The sequence below is a fragment of the Emericellopsis atlantica genome, assembly GCF_019669845.1.
Source record: "Emericellopsis atlantica unplaced genomic scaffold F5Z01scaffold_5, whole genome shotgun sequence".
In the NCBI taxonomy this organism is placed as follows: domain Eukaryota; kingdom Fungi; phylum Ascomycota; class Sordariomycetes; order Hypocreales; family Bionectriaceae; genus Emericellopsis; species Emericellopsis atlantica.
Window position 1 is genome coordinate 912,903 of NW_025764707.1, and position 17,255 is coordinate 930,157.

General features: G+C 53.9%; 7 protein-coding genes across 7 annotated transcripts; 4 read left to right on the plus strand and 3 right to left on the minus strand.

Moving 5' to 3' along the window:
- Positions 1 to 1,067: 1,067 nt before the first annotated feature.
- Positions 1,068 to 2,191, minus strand: F5Z01DRAFT_671698 (uncharacterized protein; the record flags this gene model as incomplete). Its single annotated transcript, XM_046264725.1, has 3 exons — positions 1,068 to 1,953; positions 2,000 to 2,068; positions 2,124 to 2,191. The coding sequence occupies 3 exons, from the start codon at positions 2,189 to 2,191 to the stop codon at positions 1,068 to 1,070; spliced, it is 1,023 nt and encodes a 340-aa protein (XP_046121184.1).
- A 2,253-nt stretch (positions 2,192 to 4,444) lies between these two features.
- F5Z01DRAFT_617206 (uncharacterized protein) lies at positions 4,445 to 6,280 on the plus strand (the record flags this gene model as incomplete). The annotated part of the gene is made up of 6 exons (XM_046260961.1): positions 4,445 to 4,551; positions 4,676 to 4,899; positions 4,953 to 5,010; positions 5,074 to 5,293; positions 5,354 to 5,460; positions 5,524 to 6,280. The coding sequence occupies 6 exons, from the start codon at positions 4,445 to 4,447 to the stop codon at positions 6,278 to 6,280; spliced, it is 1,473 nt and encodes a 490-aa protein (XP_046121185.1).
- Positions 6,281 to 7,235: 955 nt separating this feature from the next.
- F5Z01DRAFT_648258 (uncharacterized protein) lies at positions 7,236 to 11,143 on the plus strand. The gene is made up of 4 exons (XM_046263028.1): positions 7,236 to 7,825; positions 8,965 to 9,708; positions 9,771 to 9,995; positions 10,048 to 11,143. Exons 1-4 carry the CDS (start codon positions 7,311 to 7,313, stop codon positions 10,658 to 10,660), a joined length of 2,097 nt encoding a protein of 698 aa, XP_046121186.1. The 5' UTR covers positions 7,236 to 7,310; the 3' UTR covers positions 10,661 to 11,143.
- F5Z01DRAFT_648264 (Triosephosphate isomerase) lies at positions 11,144 to 12,679 on the plus strand. The gene is made up of 3 exons (XM_046263029.1): positions 11,144 to 11,717; positions 11,839 to 12,515; positions 12,570 to 12,679. The coding sequence occupies exons 1-3, from the start codon at positions 11,479 to 11,481 to the stop codon at positions 12,602 to 12,604; spliced, it is 951 nt and encodes a 316-aa protein (XP_046121187.1). The 5' UTR covers positions 11,144 to 11,478; the 3' UTR covers positions 12,605 to 12,679.
- A 45-nt stretch (positions 12,680 to 12,724) lies between these two features.
- Positions 12,725 to 13,746, minus strand: F5Z01DRAFT_461196 (thioredoxin-like protein). Its single transcript, XM_046259916.1, has 4 exons — positions 13,573 to 13,746; positions 13,307 to 13,503; positions 13,155 to 13,249; positions 12,725 to 13,103 (listed from the first exon to the last, which is right to left on the minus strand). Exons 2-4 carry the CDS (start codon positions 13,343 to 13,345, stop codon positions 12,812 to 12,814), a joined length of 426 nt encoding a protein of 141 aa, XP_046121188.1. The 5' UTR covers positions 13,346 to 13,503; positions 13,573 to 13,746; the 3' UTR covers positions 12,725 to 12,811.
- Positions 13,747 to 13,942: 196 nt separating this feature from the next.
- F5Z01DRAFT_648272 (U1 small nuclear ribonucleoprotein of 70kDa MW N terminal-domain-containing protein) lies at positions 13,943 to 16,013 on the plus strand. Its single transcript, XM_046263030.1, has 4 exons — positions 13,943 to 14,340; positions 14,396 to 14,523; positions 14,576 to 14,681; positions 14,924 to 16,013. The coding sequence occupies exons 1-4, from the start codon at positions 14,079 to 14,081 to the stop codon at positions 15,547 to 15,549; spliced, it is 1,122 nt and encodes a 373-aa protein (XP_046121189.1). The 5' UTR covers positions 13,943 to 14,078; the 3' UTR covers positions 15,550 to 16,013.
- Positions 16,014 to 17,164, minus strand: F5Z01DRAFT_719438 (ribosomal protein L10-domain-containing protein). The gene is made up of 2 exons (XM_046266557.1): positions 16,796 to 17,164; positions 16,014 to 16,731 (listed from the first exon to the last, which is right to left on the minus strand). The coding sequence occupies exons 1-2, from the start codon at positions 16,984 to 16,986 to the stop codon at positions 16,191 to 16,193; spliced, it is 732 nt and encodes a 243-aa protein (XP_046121190.1). The 5' UTR covers positions 16,987 to 17,164; the 3' UTR covers positions 16,014 to 16,190.
- Positions 17,165 to 17,255: the final 91 nt, after the last annotated feature.

The window sequence follows — 17,255 nt, forward strand, 5'->3', positions numbered from 1 at the left end:
CTAGGGGGCCCATGCGCGGAGGGGAAGGGTTTATCTGCAGATTTGAATTTTTGCAGATACTTCTCTCTTCTTTCTCAACATCTTGGCTTTGCAACATTCAACGCGAACATGAGCTACGCAGTGTAGCCATGCGCGTGAGCATAACCCGAGAGGGCGATATGTTCTTGCAATGAAGAGTTGTTCGTCGCTGTCCACGCAGCGAGAGATTGGAACTTCTCAGAGCAGTCTTCAACAGGTAAGGAATAAGCCAAGATACCTGCCACACACCAACACGCGTCAAATGCGCAGCTTGGGAACCCCACAGATTGCCTACACCTCGCGACCTCACTGCGCAAGAGTGTCAACTTTATTTTATCGTTCGAAGTGGGAGAACAATCCACCGGTCTAGACAACCAGTCCGCTCCACCCTGATCCTGCTATTCGTCTGTGCGGGTATCAGGACTAAAATCGGACAGACATAGTCTCATGTCTGATGAAGTCGTGCTGAGATGATATGTATGGCCATTCGAGAGCTTAACGCTCCACGCCCATGATAGATAGCTTTCGTAAAGAATCGGCAGATAGTCATGTACTTTGAAGGCCATATGCACTTGCACGTGCTGACCTCCTGTCATTCTTACTGCACTCCATGAGCTGCGCGAGGTCCTTGGACATGAAATCCTGAATTCGTCCAGGTGTTAGCTTCTCATCGAGACGATAGCAAGACTCCCATATGCACGCAAAGACAAGCACAAGCAAGAAACAGTAGCAAGAAACAGTTCCAATCAGGCTAGTTCGGACATTTGTGAAAACAACATTCTCGCTAGCAAGGTGCGTGACACGAGATCCGGTGCAGTGTCGACTAATATCCATTTGACCCCGGGTGTGTCTGTCAATCGATCTCGAGTCCTGGCTGTCGACTCCATCATGCCGAGCAAAGTAACACAGAAAGCAAATGGCCAGATCATTATCATAAAACATCATCGTCGTGCGGTCCCGTCTCCCTGGTTTGCTGGTATATCCTTCTCAACGGTATGTTGTGAATCAGGCGGTCCAACTTTGGGCCTGTACTTCAATCCACGCGTGTATCAGCCTCGAAGCCGGGGCTTTGTACGCTCCTGGATTTGGTTCTCCGTGGACACGTAGAGTTGATCCAGATGGTCCATGGCGGACGCATCTTTCAGGATCTTGGCGACCTGGATGCCGGCCGAGATGAGCTGCAGGATGTTCCTGTCGTCCTTGAGTGGTCGACTCTGGTGCTTCGCAGCGTGGCGCATCTCCAATGAGTTTTCCAGTATCGTGACAAACTGCTTGATCTGTCCATTGTAGAGAACGCGCGCGGGTATCCTCCTCTTGGTCGCGAGCCTTTTCAGCAAGTATACCCATTCCGTCCACTCCCTGTCCTGTGGGCGCTCCACGGGCCGCATGTCCTGCGTCAGAGGCACGGGAAACTGGTACTTTGCCACAAAGTCAAAGGCGCACTGCGAAAGTCGGTCATTGACCTGGCTCAACACGGCGTCCTGCTCTTGTATGTGTAGGTTGGTGGGCAGGTGCGGCAGCTCTCTCTCCTGCTGGGCCAGCACGGTTGGAGGTGGCCGCTGCAAAAACTGGTGAGGGCCGTCGAATTCATCCCGGTTCGATGGTCGTCGCTGAGGTCGGTTCTTGCCGTGGTTCTTTGGCCGTCCGCTGCCTGGCTTGATTCCGTTGTCCAAGGAGTAGTCGGACAAGTTGGGCGATGCAATGATGTCGTCTACAGAATCCGTGGGGGAATATCTGCCTTGTCCCTCCCACGAGTGGGCTGTGGGGGTCTGGTATGTGCCGTAGTTGTGGTTTGAGGCATTGTGGTGTATAGAATGAGGGCGCCCGGTGTACACTGGGCCCGATGAATAGTTGAGATCGGTACGCGACGGATGAGACGCAGAGCCCACGATGGATGCACCGGCCGGGCCGTGTGAGTTTCCCGAGTACAGTCCGCTGATGATCGTCAGCAGTGCAATGACATCCTTTGGTGTCAACTCACTTGGAGAATATGGTATAGAAGCCATTCTCAAATGCATTGTTAGCACCATTCAAGGAGTCAACTAGTGGACTGTCTTCGTGGTTAGGCCAACAGTAAACCGCTCCAGAGGGGCACAGGTTCCTACCTGCGGTTGGAGTCCCATGGTCCGCTCGTGACTGGGGGACCGCTGCATACTAGATTATGCTGAGACATGTTCGCAGGGCTTTGTGCGTACATGGCCAGTGCAAATGGAAAGGCTTCGCGGAAGAAACCCAAAGCAAGGCAGAAGAAAAGAATCCAGAACTACAAGGGCTATGGGGTAGCCTCTTGGTAACCAAATGATCAACGCTCCGTGGTGGTCTCGACAGGTCTCTCGAGCCAATTACTGGAAGAGAACAGAAAATCCAACGGCTCCAATGGTCTGTGTATCCTGGCTCGATGGTTTCCTGGGCTTTCCTGGGGAACAATGGGATATAGCGGTAAGGTCCGGCGTCCGGGATCTGATCACAACGGCTGACGGTTGCGTCGAGAACGTATAGTACACCAAATGTAAGTGTAACCTGGAAGCCTTGGTAGCGGGTCCAGCTTCAATGCGAGATAGATGAAGCCTATCTCTGTAGAGAAGACGAAGATAGTGCTGCTGGGAATATCGGAGCTCAGAAGTCAACTTTGGGACCAGGACATCTTATGTCTTCCGAGCTAGACACCGCGGGAGGTAATAGCGGCGCGGAGAGCGTCAGGATGTTGCGAGACAGGGACCAGGAGCCGAGAGGTCAACAACAGTAAGGCGTCGAGCCTTGCAGCGAAATTAGCTTGATCCGTTGGGCCTGGGTGGAATCCCTAGTGTGGTTCAGGTACCAACTCTAGCATCACTAGGTCAAGGCTCTTGCGAGGAAGCGCAGGGAACCAAGCGCGCGTGACCCAGGCCTGCTGTTAACCGAAGACTAGAGCATCGGTTGGGCGCAACAAATCCAAACAGGGCTGGAGGGGCGAGGATCGGCTGGGAGGAGGGTGTGCTGTGTGATGAGAGTGGCGAATTTGGACAAATGAAGGCTGCCACGATGAGGCGTCGATGGATCAACAATAGAGGTCTTTGAAATACCACACGAGACGACAGTTTGCAGCCGTTTGGCACGACGAGGACTGGGGAAGCCTAGTAGATCTAGGTGCACCAGGCACTCATAGTAGGAGCACGGAGTCGCTATTAGCAAACAACAGCACGTAGTACAAGCAAGGCCTGCCAGCAAGTGGTTCGTCTCATTGGATCTGATATTCAGTGCCTGAAGCATGTACCCACGTATGCTGGCGTCGGTTAGGCGACCATGGCTGCGGGACATAGCGGACAGGGAATGCCCCAGTAGGGCGAGGAGCGGTCAACGGCAGGGTGCTTTTCCTCGGTGTCGAAGATTGGGCACCAACGGCACTCCCTTGGGCGCCAGCAGGACATGAATGAATTGTCCCCATGGCAATGCTGGCGAATCAACGGAATGCGACGACTATGAAGGTGCTGACGATGCGAAACCGATTGGCCAGCATTGCATCAGATGCGTGGCACTCTGTCGAGCATCGGCAATCTCGTGTGAGGCTTCACGGTGACGACTACGTATTAGTCTAGTAACGCATTTGGGTGGAGGACACAGTTGGCAGTCAATGCAAGGACATGTGTGAGTGTTGTTGGCGGAATCATTGGTGAGGTGCACGCGGATGTCTCTCTGAGCTACATGAGGCAGGCTGCTGCCAAGTTACCGACAGCTAGCTACATCACGTGAACAACCCTTTAGCTCACAGTCATTGACCCCGAGTAGAATATGCTGCTTTATGTGTGAGGGATTTGTTGGTGCAATATCTAATGGAGTAGCTCGAATATACTCCGATATATTATACGCTCGGCTCGTGCTCCTACTTTTGCCCGTGTGTTTACGGTGCAATTCACATGAGGAACATAGTCTGGGGTTATCGGAAACATAAGTCGAAATGGGAATATGGGTTCGCCTGTCGATCGAGAACCAGAATCTAACCCGAGCAACTCGAAATGTGATAGTTTCGGATTAACCAAACCCTGCCAAAAATTTTGACGACAAGCATAAAGACCATCCTGAGCAGAAAGGAGGAAGAGAAGGCATATAGGGTAGCTCGATTTCATACAGTTCGTGGATGACCAGACAGGAGTTTCGGAGTCCGCTGGTCGTGCCGAATATTATCGAATTATCGATCGCATCATTCGCATGCACCCCGCAATTTCGACTTCTCAGGAAGCCATTGTAAACGTGATTGGCCGAGACAGATATGCAAGTTTCGTATAGAATGCACGGCTTGGCGGTTCCCGTAAGCTACCTCCTGACTCTGAGAGTGCTGATGAGAGTTACTGGAATATCGCTGGAGATAATGTCGTTAACGGCAGCTCAGATATTTTCTTCAGAAATAACCTGATGTGTAACAACAAGCCATTGGACATTGGTGTACACCATGGCGCCCCCGAAAGAGAGGAAACGAAAATTCCACCGGCGAAGTAAGAACGGGTGCTACACCTGCAAACAGAGACATGTTAGATGCGATGAGAGCATACCAATATGGTAAGTTTATCCCTGGACCGAGATCAAACATCTTGCACACCGGCGCCCGTGCGGAGCACTTGTTGGCCTGGTCGAGCAACTCCTACCATGCTCTTGCAGACGTACGGTACTGAACATGAAGTAGCACCAACTGCTTGCAATCTGGAAATGAATGCGTCTATCCATCGCCACCAGTCAATTCGCCTGTGGGCACGCGTATAGATCAACTGTCGTCAAGGAAGGACCTGGTCGCTCATCAGACTATGGCCAGCCTCGCGCCAACACAACTAGGCAACCGATTGCTGGATAGCTATGTCGGCGGCTCATATGAGACGCTGCCGGAAGCATCAAAAAGATTGCTTCGCCACTGTAGGTCATGCCGACTACATAAGCACTATGTCGTTGTTTAACACTCAGAACAGTCTCAAAGTTCGCTGTCTGGGGCGAAAATCCAGTGAGCCGTGAGCTCGAGTCGAGCGTGTAAGTATATGAAGACAGGTGTGGATTGCTTGCCAAGAGAAACGCTGAGCAACGACATTCCAGAATCCACAGGGCGTTTGAGAATGAAGGCTACATGCACATGTGCCTCATGCTGTCTGCCTGCCAGTGGGCATGGGTAAAGGGTTCCATGGATGAAGTGCGGGTGCCCTTTCTCTACCACAAATCTGTCACGTACCAACTTGCAAGGGAGCGACTGTCAAACGCCGACACGGCGCATACGGGCGAGACCATGCTAGCCATTTCAGCACTGGCGCTGGCTGAAGTAAGTATTGCAGTCATCGACACGTAATGTTTGTTCGGGTCTATCTGACTAGAACGCCAGGGCGCGATTGGAGACTTGGATACATCATCCAAGCACCTAAAAGGCTTCAGACTTGCAATGCGACAGCACGACATTCGTCCCTCGCTGGCCCAGAAGATGTTCAAGATGTGGGTTTCCGGCAGACGAGGTGTTTGTCACTCGGCGTGTTTAATGCTGACTTGTGTGTGTAGGGCTGGAGAAGGTCTGCGAGCAAGTAAATCAGCAAAACTCGTCAACTTTCCCGACTACCGACCGACTTTCATGGCCCTTCTCTTCGCTTCGATATGGGACATATCTGCACTGCCACCAACTGAAGCGCCAAAGTACGGTTGGTGGGAGGAATCAGATACACAAGCTGCTCGATTATGGCAGAATCATACCAAAGATCTCGAGCTCGACTATGAGATATCCCGAGGCTTTGATCCGAATACCTACATGCCGCGTATTCTGAACGGGGATCCGAAGAGCAGCCGCACCTGCTTCATTGCCACTTTCTTCTACCTTTTCTCCGAGGTAGGCAGTGGACAGATGGACGCTGTTCTGGTAGACTGGTTGCTGGAGCAGCTGATTGACGACGTGACTGTCATGGATGAGTTGCTACTGGCAAGTAGCTGGGGTGGCCCCCTCTGGTTTTGGTGTGTCTTGTTCGGAGCCGCTATAGCCTCCTCAGGTCGGGCCTCCAGCCCAAGGGAGGAGAGGCAGTTGAGGAAGTGGACTGAGGTTTACAACAGCCGGATCGTGCAGATCAGCCGAGCGCTAGGCATTGAAACTTGGCCTATGGCTCGCGCCGTTCTTCGAGGGTTCATGCCGAACCTCGACCATGATATGGATTGCGGGCTGTACGAGATCTGGCAAGGAGCGCATGAACCCACTGGCAACTGGCGTGGTGCGGCGACGACGCCCTCGACGATGCCTCCGCGAATGGACGAAGTGAAGTCTGTAGAATAATGTAAACAATGTGGACAAGGTCCGCCGGCACCAACGATCATTTGATTGCCTTCATGTTCGTTGTTGACGTCACGTCGACTGGTGAAGATTGTCTCCTGCCTGCTGTGAGATCCGGCCATCACGTGCTTTGCGACTGGAACTCGACTGAGTCGACTCTGGGACTTTCCAGCGGTCCGGGATACGTCCAGGCAAAACATTATCACCCAAAGGACTAGACACTTTGATCCGTGTGCTCTTCGTCGCATCAGCGCAACGTCACGCCTGCCACTCCTTTCGGGAGAATACAGAATGCGGCGAAGCGGTCAAAGCTTCCGAAAGACCCGCGATCCTACCGACAGCCTCACTCACTCTGGATACCCCAAGCGAACACATACACGTACGAATATCGGTAGAATAGATATGTTGTGCAACGTGCTATTATTATCCCATAGATTGCTTCTCAGTCATATACCCCGCTCGATGCAGGAGCAATCACACTGAGGAGTGCGCCATATCACGCGCGACTTTACACGGTTGATGGTGGTCATCACGGCCAACTTTGTGGCCAGCGAAGCGTGCGTCCGTCTGCTGCGTCTCAACGCATGATACCGGTCTGTCACACAGGCTAGGTAAGAGATTCGTCGTCCTGGAAGCGATTGGCCGTGAGGCTTTCATCAGCACCAGCAACTGCTGTCTGTTGCTAATGATGTTGTTGTATTATACAGCCGGAACGAGGCGGGCACCTTGCGCAGACGATTCATGACTGACCGACAGTGAGGCTTTGGAGGACGGACTGGAGCCAGGAAAAATCAATGCATTGCTTTTTTCGCGCGCCAAGCATGCATTGCTGAGCTGGCCATTTCAGCCATCTCATCCTCGCATGCCATGTCCAGAAGCGGATAGGACGAAACCCCTGCACGGCGGCCCACAGCGTCTAGCAGAAAACAAGGATCGCGACCACTGACGGTCACCGCCAAAGTTCCTCCTGCAGATCCAGCGCGAGCGTGGCCTATCAGCCGGAACTACAGAGCGCCGGCGCATCCATGCGGCCATGTCCTTGCTGGCGTGGCACCTCCTGGATGCCGTCACTCCTCACCTCCAACGTCGTTGCGACTGGCTCACCCTTGCCTCGCGTTGGGCATCGACTGCAGCAATAAAACCCCGTGCCCCCGTCCTTTGGGCATTCTCCTGTCTCTGCTCCTCAATATTCTTGCCCAACATCGGTGCCCAACTCTGCGACACTTCCGACCACCTCAACATACCATACCACCACCTATACAACATTTTTACTTGCCGCTCCGGCCTCTCTACCTCTTCCTCTCTCTTACCAGCAACCCAGTTCCACAAGGACCCCAGGACTTGCTTTGCGCTGCCAGCTATCCAGCCCATCTGGACAGGTGCTAAACATACAGAGACCATTGCTTCCCCCCTTTGGTCTCTTGGATCTCAGAAGAGTGCAAATTGCTCTTGCTTTCTCCCGGACACAATGACAGCTACGCTGGTGCCACGCCAAGCTATGCCTGGATTCAAAACCACTGACCTCGACGAGGTTCAGTCGCTCTCAAGGTACTTTTAGTCTGCTTCTCTTTGCTTGTCACCATGTATCGCACACATTCATGTCTTTTCCTTTGTCCGTCCGCATTCACAATCTTGCAACAATCAACGAGGAAGCCATTTCAAGGATCTTGACCTTACCCCTGGACATACCGGACAATGGACATCTGTTTTCTTTCGCCCGAGGAACCTACCAAGGACAGCCATGGATCACTCAGGAGATCTGTCTGAGCCAGACACGATCATCAAACAAAGAAATCTTCATATTGAACGACAGTCATTGTCGTGGTAAGTATATCCCAAATTACAGATTGAGAGAAACAGAATCATCAACTCCTGGAGTACCACTGGATTTGCTTTTTTTCGCCGGAGCCATGGATCTTGACGACCAACCAACCCCCGGACATACTCAGAGGAACCCTTCAATGGACATGGACCGCTACGCTTCCTGGAGCACCAATGATATCTGCTTTTACTGGATTCTCACTCCCACACCGGAAACTTGCTGGATACGACCCTGACACGGATTACCCGGACACAGCCTTGTGCACAGCAAATGATGCTGAGCCACTCGGCTTCTACCACTGCAATCTAATTCGATTGCCCGCAGCCGCGGAGGATGAACTCTGGAAATGACCATGCATACCCGGCCAACGACACTCTGATCTGCTTGCGCGCTCCTGTGATTCACTCGACAAACTCGCTTTCCCAGACCCGGATCCATGTCTTGATATGCACAGACCAATGGAACAAACGGCCCTCAGTGTCGACGAACAGACTGTCCGGATTACCAACCCGCTATTGTGGCACTGCCGCTCGACTTGGGATCGACGACTGGACCGTTTACTTGCCGGCGCCCCGCCCTGGATCCTGACGACTGGGAGAACACAAACCAACCGATGAACATGAATATCGTGCTTGGACCTACTTCTCTGGACTAGATTTGCAAGTTGATGATGTCGGACGAGGTCACATCTATGTTTGGGCTGGGTTGGTAGACATGACCTGCTTCGATCGACATTTGATGCTAACACGCACTAGATCAAAGTTGAGCCAGCTCATGTGTGCTTGCTTTCTGTTTTTCTTTTCGCTTTTTGTATTTTTCGTTATCAGCATTTGGTCAGTGGAGAACAGGACACTAACCTACTTAGCGACTACAGCTTCCCCCAAAACATGGCAGCGCACGCCGCTGGCCCCTTTTCCTTCTCTCAGAGCACAGGAGCTTCCACAGACCTGATGCATGCGCCATCATGGATGCGTTCCACAGAGTCTTACCAGGACTTCCCGGATAATGGATCATCACACTCAGGAGAGGCCGAGGATTACGTACTCACATCCGGACAGACCACGCCCCGTGGATCAAGGCTTTTTCGACCACGACCCGTCGAGAGCAACTGGCCGGTTGCTGGAATGACTTCAGTCCACACAGTCGCGCCACATGCTATGGCCAGGCTGGACTCGAGCAGATCAAATGGATCTTCGCTCTCACAGTCATCAGGCACGTCCAGCATGGGCGTTCGAGGTAATGCTGCTTTCCAAGCCGGATCCCAAGGCGTTGGAAACCTCACCGGAATGGACTCGTGCGTGTTTTTCGAGAGCGACCCAGCTGTCATTTCCCAAGGATTCTGGTCTGGCTACCAAGATGCCAGCCACACTACCGATGATGTCGCATTCGCCGTGCCTCAAGGGACCGAGCTCGTGGTGAACCCAGCCCAGCTCTGGGTGCCCGAGGCTCCTCTTTCAAGCAACGGATCCCCCGTGTCCTGGTGCATTGACGGATCCGTCTCGAGGACCCCATCGCCGGTCAATGTCAGCGAGGCTTGGTTTGCCTCAGCACAGAATGAGCCTTTGAGCCCTCCTCAGTCTTCTCCAGAGATTGCCTGCCAATCTCCAAGGTGAGTCATGCCTGCGATGCGATGCTCAGGCCCGTCCCCGGTCGTTAACACTTGTATCAAAGCAGCATTGACTACATCAGCCATCACGACGTCTCCGGACAAGGCTACCCAGTTTCGGACGCCATGCCCCTTGCCAACAACATGATCAACCGCCGAGAAGTGGAGAGCGCCCGCAACCACGACTTGTACAAGAGTGCCGTGACCCAGAAGGACGGACTATACCACTGCCCCTGGGAGGGACAGCCATCCTGCAACCACAAGCCTGAGAAGCTCAAGTGCAACTACGAGTAAGAGCCCACACTGATTTATCAAGACTCAGCCACTGATGATTCGCTCCAGCAAGTTCGTCGACTCACACCTCAAGCCATACCGCTGCAAGGACTCGGATTGCAAGGACAAGGAGTTCTCTTCCACGGCCTGCCTCCTCCGCCATGAGCGCGAAATGCACGGGATGCACGGCCATGGTGCGAAGCCGCACCTTTGCCCCTTCCCTGGATGCGAGCGCGGTGCCCCCGGCAATGGATTCCCCCGCCACTGGAACCTCAAGGACCACATGGAGCGTGTACACAACCACCAGAAGAACGCAGGGGTCAACACCACTTCTTCCTCTCCGGACAGCAGCAGCCATGCCCAGCCAGCCAAGGGACGCAAGAGGAAGACCCAGACTGAGCCGTCGCGCAGCATCTCCAGCCGCAAGGTCATTCAGAAGATTGCGCCACCAAAGGAAGTAGAGAAGCCCGCCGCCAAGCCTTTGGTTGAGCAATGGATGGACAGCCGCAAGGCCATTGAGGACATGGCTCGTGGCCTGGACAACCCCGAGGATGCGCGCACTGTCCAGCAGATCGCGGACATGCAAAAGCTGCTTGGTGTCATGTCGCAAATGAGCAACACCATGGCTCACGGCACCTTGATGCCTGCGCCCATGCCCATGGAGTTCGCCGCCAGCGGCTGAATGAACCTTTTCTTCTTCTTCTTTTTTTCTTATTTGAGGATCACTACACACGAGGTACGGGACACCTCAGCCCCACGGTACCGAGGAGTGCGCAAGCACAATGCCCCATTCGTGGACACGAGCAAAGCCTCTTGAGTCGATACAGCACCCATCGAATCCGATGTTGAGATGCTTTCGACCAGGTATTCTGGACTTGAGGCAGGCTCCTGAGCCGAGGATCGCCCAAGGCATGCTCCATGCCCTGCTGAGGACGCAGACGGGCCGTTTCGTGCCCTGACGCTGCGGATATGCCATGCCGCGCCGAGGAAGACGGCTGGAGGAATCACGACGGAATAACTAGATGGCACACAGATAGACAGAATTGGTGGAGGGCAACAGGACAGTCCCAGAGGCCTGTTTCAGAGGATCACAGCAGTAAACTGGGTCTTAGGAGTTTGGACACACATGCTACATATACAAATGCAAAATTTTGATAGACGCGTTACTGGGTCATGATCTCGCGCAGCTCAGAAATCCCAACAAGCATTGGCACCAAGCCCCGTAGACAAGTGTGTATGTGCGTAGCCTAGTAGAGAACATGAAGTTTCGAGAACGCACAACGCTATCATGAATTGCCCTCCGACCAGTCTTCTCCTGCAGTTCGCCTTCTGACAAGAGGACAATTAACGTCATGGGAGATAGAACTGTGGGATATGTGATTCTGGTAACTTAGGGGGGCCGAGCCGACATCGAGCTAATAATGTGTGTGCTTATAAAGGGCAAGGTACCACCTTATTAGTCTAGCACTGGACCCGATAATCGGCCACTGCACTGCAAGCATGAGTTGCAGTGAGGTCACCCGTGGACCTCACTGGGCTGAGCTGAGGTTGCCCCTCCATGTCCATGCAATGTTGAGCTACTTTTCTGGCACCATTCTTCCAAACCTTTCCAAGCGGTCCTATTTCACGCAACCTCACTCTGATATCGCACTTTACATCTCTCTTTCACTCAAAAGATACCATCACACACACTCGCCCATCATGGCTCGCACTTTCTTCGTCGGCGGCAACTTCAAGATGTAGGTCTAGAGCAAGAACACCTACCCCTCCACGCATCCATCGACGCGCCCGCCCCGCGTTGAGCAGCAGTCGAGACGCTGCAAGGTTGACGAGAGCCCATTGACTAACATGGCTACGCAGGAACGGGTCCAACTCGTCCATCAAGGAGATTGTCAACAACCTCAACAACGCCTCCCTTGACCCCAACACCGAGGTCGTCGTCTCCCCTCCCTCCATCTTCCTTCAGACTGTTCGCGAGAGCTTGAACAAGAAGATTGGCGTCGCCGCCCAGAACGTCTTCTACAAGCCCAACGGCGCCTACACTGGCGAGATCTCGGTCGAGCAGCTCAAGGACAGCAACATTGACTGGGCTATCCTCGGTCACTCTGAGCGCCGCACCATCCTCAAGGAGTCCGACGAGACCGTCTCCCTCAAGACCAAGGTTGCCACCGAGGCCGGCGTCAGCGTCATCTGGTGCTGCGGCGAGAGCCTCGAGGAGCGCGAAGCTGGCACCACCATTGAGGTCGTCAGCAAGCAGCTCGCGTCTCTCAAGAGCCACATCTCGGACTGGAGCCGCATCGTCATTGCCTACGAGCCCATCTGGGCCATTGGCACCGGCAAGGTTGCCACCACCTCCCAGGCCCAGGAGGTGCACAAGGCTATCCGCGACTGGCTGGCCAAGAACGTCAGCGACAAGGTCGCCGAGGAGACTCGCATCCTGTACGGCGGCAGCGTCAACGAGAAGAACTGCGGCGAGCTCGCGCAGCAGCCTGACATTGACGGTTTCCTCGTCGGCGGTGCCTCGCTCAAGCCTGCTTGTAAGTACCCTGGCTGAAACCCCGTTGCGCACAAAAGCTAACGCTACACACCAGTCGTCGACATTGTCAACGCCAAGCAGCAGAAGTAAATCTGTTCCCATCCTCATGAAGAACCCCCCCATGTAGATCCGAACGGAAACCTTTGAATAAACGCAAAATTTGACGTATTGATGATGGTATATCACAGCGCTTCTCAAATACCCAAAGCCCTTCCAGCAGATACAGTGTTAATACATGATATACACCCCGCTTGCACTTGTACATGTCCACGAAACAACACAAACCCAGCCCCCCCTTCACACAGGCTCGCCCTTGCCGTGGAAGGGCGACCAGATGCCTCTGACACTGTCCTTCGTACTGGTGACGGCCTTATTGGTCTTTGTGAGCTTCTCTCCGCTGGCGTCTCGTAGTAGCTCGACCTTCTCGAGGATCTCGTAGGGCGAAAGGTTCCGCACGCAGACTGGTTTTGTGCGGCCGTTGATGTAGTGTCCGGTGACGACGGGGTGTTTGTTGGGCCGGGGGGAGATGGAGAATTCGATCTGGGGGTTCGCGGCGGCAAACTTGGGAAGGATGCCCTTGATGAAGCCACTACACAGAGTCAGCGTCGAACAGATCTGTATGCCGTGTCGCGGTACTCACTTCATGCCTCTTGAGCTGCCCGCCCAGTCGCAGTAGTGGAATTCCATCTTCTTGCATTGCAAGATGAATGCGCCCACGCCATTCTTGACTTTGGTCTGAGAATTTGCCGATCAGCCATCTTCGCATCTGCTAAGGGTAGCGTGTATACATACTGTCTGAGAAGCAGCTGTCCGTATCCCGTGGACCGTCATCTTGAAGGTTATCTGCTGGATGAAGCACCCGATGGATAGGAGCGCCAATAGTAGGTACGACGTCGCGTCCTACTGCGTCTACGGAGTACGCAGCAAAAATTCGAGGGCGGTACAAATCCGGGTAAAAGGGCGCCGTTTGGGCTTGGGTCCCACAGTATCTGAATTGCCATGCGTCGCGTCAGTGCCAGGGAAAGCGGCCGCGACTTGACTTGTTGACATATAATTACACATAAAGCGAAAGCTGAGAAGACGAACAGATTTTCAAGTTCACGAGAACCGTTTCCTCACTGTAAAGAGCAGTTGGAAAGAGACTGTCACCACCCAGCGGATGGTGGTCATCATAGTCTATCGTAGACGTGCCTCAAGAAGAGGACAGCCGCTTTCCCAGCCCGCCCAAGTATTTCCACCAGTCAACTATTGGTATAGATGCTCCAGACCCGATGTGTGGTTATTTTAGAAAGAAGAGAAAGAATATGAGATGGAACGTAGGAGGTTGGTCTGAGTACCTGGGAATTCCGGGGAAGCTCCATGCACGTGACTGGTGCCTGTACCACAACTCCAGCAATCAGATCGCCGCCAGATTCTGCGACAAGGGTGTTGGAGCTCATTTCGAGTCCCACAACCACGCGCCCAGGGACTTCGACTCATCAACCACTCGTCGACGCAACGCCGTCGGCATCGATCAAAAGCGCCTCATCCACTTTTTCCAAGCGCCCGTGGATGTCGTTGCGCAATGACCGATAAGCTCCCACCCAACCTTCTCGCGTTGTTCGCCGCGCGCCCTCCCTTGAAATGGCTCGACCCCCCAGACCACGCGCCCGAAAAGCGCGTGACGTCGGCCATTGACAGCGTGAGCTCGTACATGCCAGCACTACAGAAGTACAAGGAAGAGGATGTCTACCATCCGACGGAGAGTTGGCTGGAGAGGAAGGATAGGAAAAAGCAGGAGATGAAGGCCAAGCTTCAATACCAGAAGGACAACCTCGCCACACTCTGTGCGTGGAATCAACACCCCTCTCTACATCGGCAGAGTCGCTAACTGCAGCGCAGACAAGCCAAACGAAGATCCCAACATCCGTGGCGATGCTTTCAAGACTCTTCTCGTTGCACGACTAAGCTACGAGGCTGACGAGCGTGACTTGGAACGGGAGTTCGGGCGCTACGGTCCCATCGAACGTGTATGCACTATACTCAATCTCACTGTACTGATCATCGACTGACATAACCTAGATCCGTATCGTCAAAGACACTCATGCGCATGAGAAGCCCAACAAGAAGGCAAAGCCACACAGAGGCTATGCCTTTGTTGTATTTGAGCGCGAAAAAGACATGCGAGGTAAACATCCCCCCCTCCCTCACCCAACTGCAGCAGTGTGTCCGCTTTCAGATCCCGGAGTTTTATTAGAAGTTGTGGCCCTCAAGCTTGCCCTCTTCTACAAAGACCGCGAGACACAAAGGGCCCTCAAGCTTGCCCGTCTCTGCGTGGACAGATTTTTCCTTTAGTCCCGTACCACATCACTGCTGCATCTACTATGGTAAGCTTTACTGACACGCGCGCTCTTGCGCATTGATGAGTAGCGGCTCTAGATTCCTGCGATGGCATGCGCATCAAGGGTCGAGAAATCAAGGTCGATGTCGAGCGTGGACGTACAGTCCGCGCGTGGGTACCCCGTCGTTTTGGAGGTGGTCTGGGCGGACGGAACTACACCAAGGTTGCCAGTCGGCCTGCTATGGGAGGATATGGCGCTCCCGGCGGCGGCTATCGTGGAGGATTTAGAGGATTCGACAGTGGCCGTGGCCGAGGAGGCGCCCGAGGCGGATTCGGCGGAGGTCGTGGTGGTGGCGGCTTCCGACGAGAAGGCGGCTTCGGCGATCGAGGTGGCGACCGCGGCTACGGTCCCCCGAGCGGCGCTCCCTCCGGTCCAGGTGGCTACGACCGCAGGAATGGAGACCGCGGATCTTCATATGGTGGGTATGACCGCGATGGCGGGCGCTCATATGACAGACGCGACAACCGAGACAGCGGCCGCTTCGGAGGACGCGACAATCGACGAACTGGAGGCAACATGGAACCCGTGGGCGAGGGGCGTCGTGGACGTGACGATCGGCCCCAGCGCGACTTTGACCGGCCTCGCGAAGGTGAGAGCAGAAAGCGTGGTTACGACGACGACTACAACGATTCGCGCAAGATGCCTCGATACTAGACAAGCCACGAAAATTCTCGGTGGGTGGTTCGGTCTCCTTGCGTTCCGATTCTTTCCCCTACTTCGCCAAAGGGTAAGCAGCCACCAGCCACAGCCGAGAATCACGGGAGTATTGTGACCACCACTCCCATATCGCATCCAAGCACGGCATTATCCGTGCTGTTGTTGAAGCGCAAGAAAACGTTTGTGTTCAAAACATCCGCACACGACCAAGGATCATTGTGGGGGTGGGCATCTGAAAGGTAACGAGCCCTGCAATTGTACATGAAATGGAACAAGGCAGGTATCTGGGAGCGGCTGTGGCTGGTTTCTGTTTGGCTTAGCAAGATTCTGTGAGGTCAAAGGTAAGCTGTGGCCTACTTATACCGACAATTTGAGTGTAGCAGTAGTATCTTCATCAGTTTTCAGTAGATACATGCCATGTGTACTTTGTTGCGAGCAGGAAGCATCACTTTGTAAACCATGGACAGTAAGCAAGTATCGTTCATTGATCAACGCAAAATCATGTTTGACCCCTTTGTATCATTCCAAGGAGCCCATTTCTTTTGATCCCCAACGCCGAAACCCAGAGTACCGCTGGTATAGAGCCTACCAAATGACAACAGCCTTACCAATGCGAGCAATGCCATCTGTGTGCCTTTCTATTCTTCCATTGCGCTTTGGCTGACCTCGGTGACCTCGCCTGACGCTGAGCTCCAGTGTGCTAACACATTGACCTTGAACTCACTGAGGCAGACCGAGAACAGCTTGAGTAGCCTAGTCTGCCTCGAGTCCAAGACCTGGCCTTCTTTGCATACCAGATAACCCTCACCCTCGCCGCTCTCCTCGCCAAGAACGACCTTGCCCTTGACCATCCTCGTGGGGACGCCGAGCCTGCGCAGCTCAGGCTCAATGGTGTGCTCCATTGGTACATCGTACTCCGCGGGAATCTCTCCCGCAGTGGAGTAGACAACACCAGCGGGAATGGTGAACTCTCGTGTGGCGGGGACACCAGCCCGCGCAAAGTCCACCGGGTGGAAGTTGTCGAGGTACGCGAGGATTGCTTCGACAGGGCGGTTCGTAAGGATCAGCCCAACAGTTCCAGCCAGGTATTTGGTGAGGCCCTCAATGCCAGGGGCAATGGCTTCGGCAGGGTTCTGACCCAGCGCCTTTGCCATGAGCTTCGTCTTGCCAAAGAACAATCTAGCAGCTGTTAGCTTTTCCGTTGCAGCGAGGAACGAGGGGAGGGCTGGTGGAAGAAACATACCGACAGTCGGATAGCTCCTGTCGAACAACCTTGAGATGGTTGTTGCGCATGTTGTCCACCTCAAAGACGATGACATGCTGATACTCGGGGACGGCTTCGCGAATGTTGGTGAAGAGCTGGTCTTTGTCGTCGCGGGTCTTCTTTGCGACCTGGGTCATGTGGACGACCTTGGCGCGCTTGGATTTAGGCATTGCGGCGGTGGTGTGATTTGAATCTGTCGCGTATCAAACTTGTGTCTCGCAGTTGGGCATGCAAACAAGGCCACAATAGTCTATGTATGAGCAAATGGTGGCTTGTGGGGGTTGGAGGTTCGTGAACCAGAATATCGCACGCAGGGACTGGCAGCGATAAGATAGTAGAAAAAAGTTTTGGCATCTACAGAAATTCGGCAGCCCCGCAGTGTGGGCCGGCGCGGCGGGCTTCACTCACCGTGGTCCGTGGCAGGCGCCAGCCAGAGTGA